At 46.3% G+C, this 10,716-nt stretch overlaps 2 protein-coding genes across 2 annotated transcripts; both read right to left on the bottom strand.

Annotated features, from left to right (window-relative positions):
- Positions 1-497: 497 nt before the first annotated feature.
- LOC123748184 (uncharacterized protein PFD1115c-like) lies at positions 498-1,154 on the bottom strand. The gene has a single exon (XM_045730376.2). The coding sequence runs from the start codon at positions 1,152-1,154 to the stop codon at positions 498-500; it is 657 nt and encodes a 218-aa protein (XP_045586332.2).
- Positions 1,155-8,150: 6,996 nt separating this feature from the next.
- Positions 8,151-9,927, bottom strand: LOC138364995 (autotransporter adhesin BpaC-like). The gene is made up of 2 exons (XM_069325089.1): positions 8,697-9,927; positions 8,151-8,608 (listed from the first exon to the last, which is right to left on the bottom strand). Exons 1-2 carry the CDS (start codon positions 9,925-9,927, stop codon positions 8,151-8,153), a joined length of 1,689 nt encoding a protein of 562 aa, XP_069181190.1.
- Between the last annotated feature and the right edge of the window lie 789 nt (positions 9,928-10,716).

Raw genomic sequence — 10,716 nt, 5'->3', positions numbered from 1 at the left:
CTCATATTGATATGTAATGTTAGTAATGTTTACCAAACAACACACTAGAAGATAAAAAAAAACACCGTTATTAATATTTTTTGTGAATCATTAAATTGTGCAATATGTCTCAATTTTTCACTTCTTTGGATTTACATTAGAAAAAATAGGATAAACAACCCATAAATGTTTGTTTCATTATATTTTTCATTTAAATAACTGGATCAATATTTTAACAGTTGACAGGATTTGTTTTACTCACAGGTGCATTATCTGTTAAAAAATTTGGTTTATTGTTACACACAATGTTGCTACACAGCCTTCCCGGCTTGGTGCCTTCTTCTGATAATTATTGTTACACAGCCAAATTGTGCAACAGGAAGAAGTCTTGGACACAAATTTGTTCCATGCTAAATGTAGAGGAATCAGCTGAGCATTCCTCAAATAAAATAAGCTGCCTCAGCTTATACTTTAAATAAAATAAAATAAGCATTCCCCAAATAAGTAGCAGTCTCACCTCACTGCCATACTGCTACTGGCGTCTTGTCTTCAGTCACTGACGTCTTGTCTTCAGTCACTGACGTCTTGTCTTCAGTCACTGACGTCTTGTCTTCAGACACTGACGTCTTGTCTTCAGTCACTGGCGTCTTGTCTTCAGTCACTGGCGTCTTGTCTTCAGTCACTGGCGTCTTGTCTTCAGTCACAGACGTCTTGTCTTCAGACACTGGCGTCTTGTCTTCAGTCACTGGCGTCTTGTCTTCAGACACTGGCGTCTTGTCTTCAGTCACAGACGTCTTGTCTTCAGACACTGGCGTTTTGTCTTCAGTCACAGACGTCTTGTCTTCAGACACTGGCGTCTTGTCTTCAGACACTAGAGCCTTGTCTTCAGACACTAGAGCCTTGTCTTCAGACACTGGCGTCTTGTCTTCAGACACTGGCGTCTTGTCTTCAGTCACTGGCGTCTTGTCTTCAGTCACTGACGTCTTGTCTTCAGTCACTGACGTCTTGTCTTCAGACACTGACGTCTTGTCTTCAGTCACTGACGTCTTGTCTTCAGACACTGGCGTCTTGTCTTCAGACACTGACGTCTTGTCTTCAGACACTGGCGTCTTGTCTTCAGACACTGGCGTCTTGTCTTCAGACACTGGCGTCTTGTCTTCAGACACTAGCATCATTTTTTATCAGTTGGGTTCGCTCCAGACTCTCACTCGCGAGTCTTGGGAGAGGAGTTCAATCGGGGACAGAAAGAGAAGGATACGTTTCATGTCACCTAATGCATCTGTTCACCTAGCAGTAAATAGGGACCTGGCAGTTAGTCAACTGTTTTGGGGCGGCATCCTTAAGGAAGGGATGCACTTCGGCTTCGATGGAAAAAAGCCTAATGTTTATATATATACAGGCTACCTGTCTCTGACACAATGAAATATTATATATCCTTTTCATTTTTTTTAAAGAAAAAGGGTACAACCTCTGGTGCAATTGTAGGGACCCATAGCCTCGGAGAAGAAAATAAAGAGTACTCAGAGAAGACCTTGCGGATCCTCACTGAACACCTTGATATTTTCTTCTCCTACCACCCCTATTCGTTTAGTATGTGTATATATATATATATATATATATATATATATATATATATATATATATATATATATATATATATATATATATACAAATACATATATACATATACATATATATATATATATATATATATATATATATATATATATACATATATATATACATATATATATACATATATATATATATATATATATATATATATATATATATATATATATATATATACATATACATATATACATATATATATATATATATATATATATATATATATATATATATATATATATATATATATATATATAAAACTTTATTTAAAATTTCATTACACAAAAAGGGTTACAACATTGGTTACATGCAGAGTACAAGACTACTTGTCACAAGTTGTACAGCTCCTCCAGCTCCTCAGATGGCGGGCAGGAACCATGGATGCAGTGAGCATTTCCTCTCTGGATCGCCACACTAAGGCGCTGAAAGAGGAAACTCGCGGCACTAGGGTCTCTTGTTGTTTCAATTAGCTTGGACCCCACCTCCTTCAAAAAACTAGCAGCACTTTTACCCCAGGCACCAAGTGTCTCTGAGGCAATGGGGACAAAATTGTAGTGGTGGTAAAGATCTCTGTATTTACGCTACTTGGCTGCTTCCCAGTGGTTGGCCAACTGTCTGCCATTATGTAATAGGTTATTGTGCTACTGATATTGCACCACAGCAAGGTCAGGACTACTAGGGAACCATCAAGCGCCAAGCCATTACGACTATATAGCACCTGGAAGAGGTCAAGATAAGGATTTGGGATGGGACGGGGGGAAGGAATGGCGCCCAACCACTTGGACGTCGGGGACTGAACGCCGACCTGCATGAACCGAGACCGTCGCTCTACCCTCCATCCCAAGTGGTTGGACAAGGTCATAGCTCAATATTTTTCTCGTACATGGTAGATCACTCAACAAAACACTCACGAATCTTCTTAGTTCTTTGTCTGTAGTGCAACTTTTTTGTTCTCCGTGAACACATCACTCGAACACCTCATTGCAACACATAACTGGACCACACCACTGGACCACACCACTGGACCATACCACTGGACCACACCACTGGACCACACCACTGGACCACATCACTGGACCACACCACTGGACCACACCACTGGACCACACCACTGGACATCACTGGACCACACCACTGGACCACACCACTGGACATCACTGGACCACACCACTGGACAACACCACTGGACCACACCACTGGACCACACCACTGGACCACACCACTGGACCACACCACTGGACATCACTGGACCACACCACTGGACCACACCACTGGACATCACTGGACCACACCACTGGACAACACCACTGGACCACACCACTGGACCACATCACTGGACCACACCACTGGACATCACTGGACCACACCACTGGACCACATCACTTGACATCACTGGACCACACCACTGGACAACACCACTGGACCACACCACTGGACCACATCACTGGACCACACCACTGGACATCACTGGACCACACCACTGGACCACACCACTGGACAACACCACTGGACAACATCACTGGACCACACCACTGGACCACACCACTGGACCACACCACTGGACCACACCACTGGAACACATCTCTGGACCACACCACTGGACCACACCACTGGACCACACCACTGAACCACACCACTGGACCACACCACTGGACCACAACACTGGACCACATCACTGGACCACACCACTGGACCACAACACTGGACCACAACACTGGACCACACCACTGGACCACAACACTGGACCACAACACTGGACCACGCCACTGGACCACAACACTGGACTACACCACTGGACCACACCACTGGACCACACCACTGGACCACACCACTGGACCACACCACTGGACCAAACCACTGGACCACACCACTGGACCACACCACTGGACCACACCACTGGACCACACCACTGGACCACACCACTGGACCACAACACTGGACCACACCACTGGACCACAACACTGGACCACAACACTGGACCACAACACTGGACCACAACACTGGACCACAACACTGGACCACACCACTGGACCACAACACTGGATCACAACACTGGACCATACCACTGGACCACACCACTGAACCACACCACTGGACCACACCACTGGACCACACCACTGGACCACACCACTGGACCACACCACTGGACCACACCACTGGACCACACCACTGGACCACAACACTGGACCACAACACTGGACCACACCACTGGACCACACCACTGGACCACAACACTGGACCACACCATTGGACCACAACACTAGACCACACCACTGGACCACACCACTGGACCACAACACTGGACCACACCACTGGACCACACCACTGGACCACAACACTGGACCACACCACTGGACCACAACACTGGACCACACCATTGGACCACAACACTGGACCACACCACTGGACCACACCACTGGACCACACCACTGGACCACAACACTGGACCACACCATTGGACCACAACACTAGACCACATCACTGGACCACACCACTGGACCACACCACTGGACCACAACACTAGACCACACCACTGGACCACACCACTGGACCACAACACTGAACCACACCACTGGACCACACCACTGGACCACACCACTGGACCACACCACTGGACCACACCACTGGACCACACCACTGGACCACACCACTGAACCACACCACTGGACCACAACACTGGACTACACCATTGGACCACAACACTAGACCACACCACTGGACCACAACACTGGACCACACCACTGGACCACACCACTGGACCACACCACTGGAACACACCACTGGACCACAACACTGACTTTTATTGGAAACAATAGCTGTTGATTATGTGCTGGCTCAACCCCCGGGTCGTCCAGGCCTGATAATGGTAGAGGGGAGCGAGACACCAGGCAACACCTGCAGCAGGAACCACACAATACCTGCAGGAGGGACCACACAATACCTGCAGGAGGAACCACACAATACCTGCAGGAGGGACCACACAATACCTGCAGGAGGAATCACACAATACCTGCAGGAGGAACCACACAACACCTGCAGGAGGGAACACACAATACCTGCAGGAGGGACCACACACCTGCAGCAGGAACCACACAACACCTGCAGGAGGGAACACACAATACCTGCAGGAGGGACCACACAACACCTGCAGCAGGAACCACACAACACCTGCAGGAGGGAACACACAATACCTGCAGGAGGGACCACACAACACCTGCAGCAGGAACCACACAACACCTGCAGGAGGGACCACACAATACCTGCAGCAGGAACCACACAATACCTACAGCAGGAACCACACAATACCTGCAGGAGGGACCACACAACACCTGCAGGATCAACCACACAATACCTGCAGGAGGTACCACACAATACCTGCAGGAGGGAACACACAATACCTGCAGGAGGGACCACACAATACCTGCAGAAGGAACCACACAACACCTGCAGAAGGAATCACACAATACCTGCAGCAGGAACCACACAATACCTGCAGGAGGGAACACACAATACCTGCAGGAGGAACCACACAATACCTGCAGGAGGCACCACACAATACCTGCAGGAGGGACCACACAACACCTGCAGCAGGAACCACACAACACCTGCAGGAGGGACCACACAATACCTGCAGCAGAAACCACACAATACCTGCAGGAGGAACCACACAATACCTGCAGGAGGAACCACACAATACCTGCAGGAGGAACCACACAATACCTGCAGGAGGAACCATACAATACCTGCAGGAGGAACCACACAATACCTGCAGGAGGAACCACACAACACCTGCAGGAGGAACCACACAATACCTGCAGGAGGAACCACACAACACCTGCAGGAGGAACCACACAATACCTGCAGAAGGGAACACACAATACCTGCAGGAGGAACCACACAATACCTGCAGGAGGGACCACACAATACCTGCAGGAGGAACCACACAACACCTGCAGGAGGAACCACACAATACCTGCAGGAGGAACCACACAACACCTGCAGGAGGAACCACACAATACCTGCAGAAGGAACCACACAATACCTGCAGGAGGAACCTCACAATACCTGCAGGAGGAGCCACACAATACCTGCAGGAGGAACCTCACAATACCTGCAGGAGGAACCACACAACACCTGCAGAAGGAACCACACAATACCTGCAGAAGAAACCACACAATACCTGCAGGAGGAACCTCACAATACCTGCAGAGGAACCTCACAATACCTGCAGCAGGAACCACACACTACCTGCAGGAGGAACCACACAATACCTGCAGGAGGAACCACACAATACCTGCAGAAGGAACCACACAATACCTGCAGAAGGAACCACACAACACCTGCCAAGAGAATACGTGTGTGACCAGACGCTCTTCTCTCTATATTTGTGTATAATCCCCGAGATAAGTTAACGGGAGAGAGGAATAAGAACGAAGTAGACACCAGTAATTACTGAAATAAATTGTTGTATATTAAATATATTTATTATTCAACAATATTGCATAATACATTATTGTCAACTTGATACAGAGTATCATGTTATATTTCAACATAAAATAGAAGCAAAAGAAGGGATAAATATTAATTTTGCAATCTTAGTAGATTTAGTAGCAATATAAGTAGATTTACCGGATTGTTTCTAACGTTGGATATACTTACTTAGTGTGTGTTAAGTTGGGTATTAACAAGAGGTGCTTCGTGTGGGGTAATAGGTGTTATGAATCCCATATTGCCGGTCGGCCGAGCGGACAGCACGCTGGACTTGTGATCCTGTGGTCCTGGGTTCGATCCCAGGCGCCGGCGAGAAACAATGGGTAGAGTTTCTTTCACCCTTTGCCCATGTTACCTAGCAGTAAAATAGGTACCTGGGTGTTAGTCAGCTGTCACGGGCTGCTTCCTGGGGTGTGGAGGCCTAGTCGAGGACCGGGCCGCAGGGACCCTAAAGCCCCGAAATCATCTCAAGATAACCTCAAGATTGCCTGATGGTGTAGGTCCTGCTCCGCAGTCAGGTATTCCTCACCTGACCCTGTAGAGGATCCACAGGAATGATTTAGCACCAGCAATCGTTGTTGGATGTTACTGAAGAGGAAATAAGTCGTAGATGAGCATCTTAAGGGAAACAAGATAAGATATCGACAGTATGTGACGCTCCGTGAGCAAAATCGAGGTCACCGCGGGCAGCGTGCCGTGGGCAGAGGACTTGTGATGTCACTTGTTAGTGTGGAGGACTTGTGATGTCACTTGTTAGTGTGGAGGACTTGTGATGTCACTTGTTAGTGTGGAGGACTTGTGATGTCACTTGTTAGTGTGGAGGACTTGTGATGTCACTTGTTAGTGTGGAGGTCTGAGGGGCAGCACGACTTCGCTCATGGTTGTTTTTTATTCAGCTACTCGGAACAAACGTTCCAAGTAGCACGGGCTATGGTGAGCCCGTTGTCGACTTGGGAGGAGGATATTATGACGTTTTGGTGAAGAATCTACGGGGGAGTGGGAGTGGGAGGACGAGTAGTGACGTGTATATCCAGTAGTGGTGACGAAAAGGACGACCTGAAGTCTCTTGAGTGGTCGTTCCCTGATGGTCCACTGTGTTAGGTCCAAGAAGTGGCCTGAATATCCCTCAAGAAGATCGTTTAGTACCTGTGTTCACACAAGTACAGGTACCTTGTATATATGATCTAACATGAGCACAAACAATATGAGACAAAATACTTTCCAGTATTTTGCCCCATATTATTTATGTTTTTTTGGGGCAATATTTCCGTGTTGGGGCTGCGTGAGATGTTGGTCAGAGGTGTTGTAAATATTGGCGTCATGCACTGTTTTACAGTTTTCCATCTCCATATTCTCCAGGTCTGCTACACAGTCTTCCCAGCTTGGCGCTTTCTTTAGACAATGTCTAACGTCTCCAGATTACTGAAGGTTATGATGATATTTGTCAGTTCTGCGTGTACTGCTGTCATTATTGTGTAAATATCCGCCTCTGGTCTCTTGTTAGAAGTTATACTGACCATCAGGTCTTTCTCTATCTCTGTTACTGCAAGTTTATCCCATTTTTTATTTTCTATTCCTGCTCACTCTGCCGGGCTTCCATTCCATTCTGCATTCTAAAAATTGCACTTTTGGAGATTTAATTAATGTCGTCATTTATAATATCGTCTCTGAACTCTGTCTAGGCTTTTTTGAACTCTCCCAAAGCCTTCTTCTGACTATGATTTAATCTATGTTCTATTAAAGCTTGGTAAAAGTTATTAACTGACGTTTCCGTCTCCTTCAAACACAGGGTAGAATAATTCTTTGTTTACGATTCCAAGTGATATTTTTCCCTTAATATTAGGAATAAATAAGGTCTGGCAAGACCCATTCATCAGCATCATTAGTAAGGCCAAGACACAAGGCCTCGGGGAACCTGATTTACATACATCTCTAATATTGTTCTATGTTAGCGGCTCCTGTACTCACCTAATTGTGCTTGCGGGGGTTAAGCTTTGACTCTTTGTTTCATAGTCAGTCGTGGTGTAGACTTCGACCAGAGGAATATCTCAGCAAGGTTGTGATCCTTGCTGAGAGCCCTCACAACCTTGCTGAGAGCCCTCACAACCTTGCTGAGAGCTCTCACAACCTTTCTGAGAGTCCTCACAACCTTGCTGAGAGCTCTCACAACCTTTCTGAGAGTCCTCACAACCTTGCTGAGAGCTCTCACAACCTTGTTGAGAGTCCTCACAACCTTGTTGAGAGTCCTCACAACCTTGCTGAGAGTCCTCACAACCTTGCTGAGAGTCCTCACAACCTTGCTGAGAGTCCTCACAACCTTGCTGAGAGTCCTCACAACCTTGCTGAGAGCCCTCACAACCTTGCTGAGAGCCCTCACAACCTTGCTGAGAGCCCTCACAACCTTGTTGAGAGTCCTCACAACCTTGTTGAGAGCTCTCACAACCTTGCTGAGAGCCCTCACAACCTTGCTGAGAGCTCTCACAACCTTGTTGAGAGTCCTCACAACCTTGTTGAGAGTCCTCACAACCTTGCTGAGAGTCCTCACAACCTTAATTGTTGCGAGTCCTCACAACCTTGTTGAGAGTCCTCACAACCTTGCTGAGAGTCCTCACAACCTTGCTGAGAGCTCTCACAACCTTGCTGAGAGCCCTCACAACCTTGCTGAGAGCTCTCACAACCTTGCTGAGAGCTCTCACAACCTTGCTGAGAGCCCTCACAACCTTGCTGAGAGCTCTCACAACCTTGCTGAGAGCTCTCACAACCTTGCTGAGAGCTCTCACAACCTTGCTGAGAGCTCTCACAACCTTGCTGAGAGTCCTCACAACCTTGCTGAGAGCTCTCACAACCTTTCTGAGAGCCCTCACAACCTTGCTGAGAGCTCGCACAACCTTGCTGAGAGCTCTCACAACCTTGCTGAGAGCTCTCACAACCTTGCTGAGAGCTCTCACAACCTTGTTGAGAGTCCTCACAACCTTGCTGAGAGCCCTCACAACCTTGCTGAGAGTCCTCACAACCTTGCTGAGAGCCCTCACAACCTTGCTGAGAGCCCTCACAACCTTGCTGAGAGCCCTCACAACCTTGCTGAGAGCTCTCACAACCTTGCTGAGAGTCCTCACAACCTTGCTGAGAGCTCTCACAACCTTGCTGAGAGTCCTCACAACCTTGCTGAGAGCTCTCACAACCTTGCTGAGAGCTCTCACAACCTTGCTGAGAGCTCTCACAACCTTTCTGAGAGCCCTCACAACCTTGCTGAGAGCTCTCACAACCTTGCTGAGAGCTCTCACAACCTTGCTGAGAGCTCTCACAACCTTGCTGAGAGCTCTCACAACCTTGCTGAGAGCTCTCACAACCTTGCTGAGAATCCTCACAACCTTGCTGAGAGTCCTCACAACCTTGCTGAGAGCTCTCACAACCTTTCTGAGGGCCCTCACAACCTTGCTGAGAGCTCTCACAACCTTGCTGAGTCCTCACAACCTTGCTGAGAGCTCTCACAACCTTTCTGAGAGCCCTCACAACCTTGCTGAGAGCTCGCACAACCTTGCTGAGAGCTCTCACAACCTTGCTGAGAGCTCTCACAACCTTGCTGAGAGCTCTCACAACCTTGCTGAGAGCTCTCACAACCTTGCTGAGAGTCCTCACAACCTTGCTGAGAGCTCTCACAACCTTGCTGAGAGCTCTCACAACCTTTCTGAGAGCCCTCACAACCTTGCTGAGAGCTCGCACAACCTTGCTGAGAGCTCTCGCAACCTTGCTGAGAGCCCTCACAACCTTTCTGAGAGCCCGTGCCCATAATTGTGAACAATCAACAACCAAGATTTCTCTCATGTGATCATGAACAAAATGAGAGAAAGTATTCATAAAAATGTTTCGTTAGGCCTATAATTCTTCTGACCTGTTGCTTATTTACGTGACATCATTGTTTTACTTCTATCAAAGTGTAACACAGAGCGAAAGAAAAACATAGAAGTATAATAATTATTTCAAAAATATATTAATATCAATGTATTTGAAAGAATTCTTTTAAAATATCAGCTTTTATTATTAAGAGTATTTTTATGATCATATCAAATGTGAAAATGATATTTTATTCTTTTGTTCATTATATAAAATATAATATAATCAAGTAAAGGGAAATAAGAATATTTTTATCTTGCATCAGCACCGACAACGACGGACGTTTCATATCAAGCTTCAACTGCCTTGTTTGAAAGCTTCACCCACAACGCTTTCATCAATCATTGCATTCCTATAATTAACTTTTAGCAAAATTTCATTGTTAAAAATAATAATACACCGGGAAATCATGTGTTAGCATCGCTAGAGTTTTATAAATTATCTTATCAAAATTTTTCTGTTAATCTAGCTACTAACCAATCTTATACAACATTGTGTAGCTTAGTTATGTTAAGGCGCTTTTCAGATCAATCAATACCTTTTCTAAATTATCGAAATATTAATGTAAACACTTCGAAATTGGGATTGTCTATTGTTAGATTGTTTACATACTCCAGAAAATTGTTTAGCTTCTTTAAACAACCTGAATTTAGTACATTTTTAAGAGCTTCGATCAGCAGTAAATGGTGTCTCGAAAATTGCATTTGAAAGTCTTTGTGT

Source organism: Procambarus clarkii, chromosome 15 (genome assembly GCF_040958095.1).
Source record: "Procambarus clarkii isolate CNS0578487 chromosome 15, FALCON_Pclarkii_2.0, whole genome shotgun sequence".
NCBI lineage: Eukaryota > Metazoa > Arthropoda > Malacostraca > Decapoda > Cambaridae > Procambarus > Procambarus clarkii.
The sequence above is the reverse complement of the archived record's forward strand: the minus strand, read 5'-3'. Positions and strand labels throughout refer to the sequence as shown.

Bases quoted from the DNA above. Each gene is read 5' to 3' on its own strand.
- LOC138364995 (XM_069325089.1), bottom strand. From the start codon at position 9,927: ATGAGAGAAATCTTGGTTGTTGATTGTTCACAATTATGGGCACGGGCT. The intron at 8,609-8,696 runs GTTGTGAGGACT...ACTCTCAACAAG, and splicing joins TTGTGAGGACTCTCAGCAAG to GTTGTGAGGACTCTCAACAA.
- LOC123748184 (XM_045730376.2), bottom strand. From the start codon at position 1,154: ATGATGCTAGTGTCTGAAGACAAGACGCCAGTGTCTGAAGACAAGACG.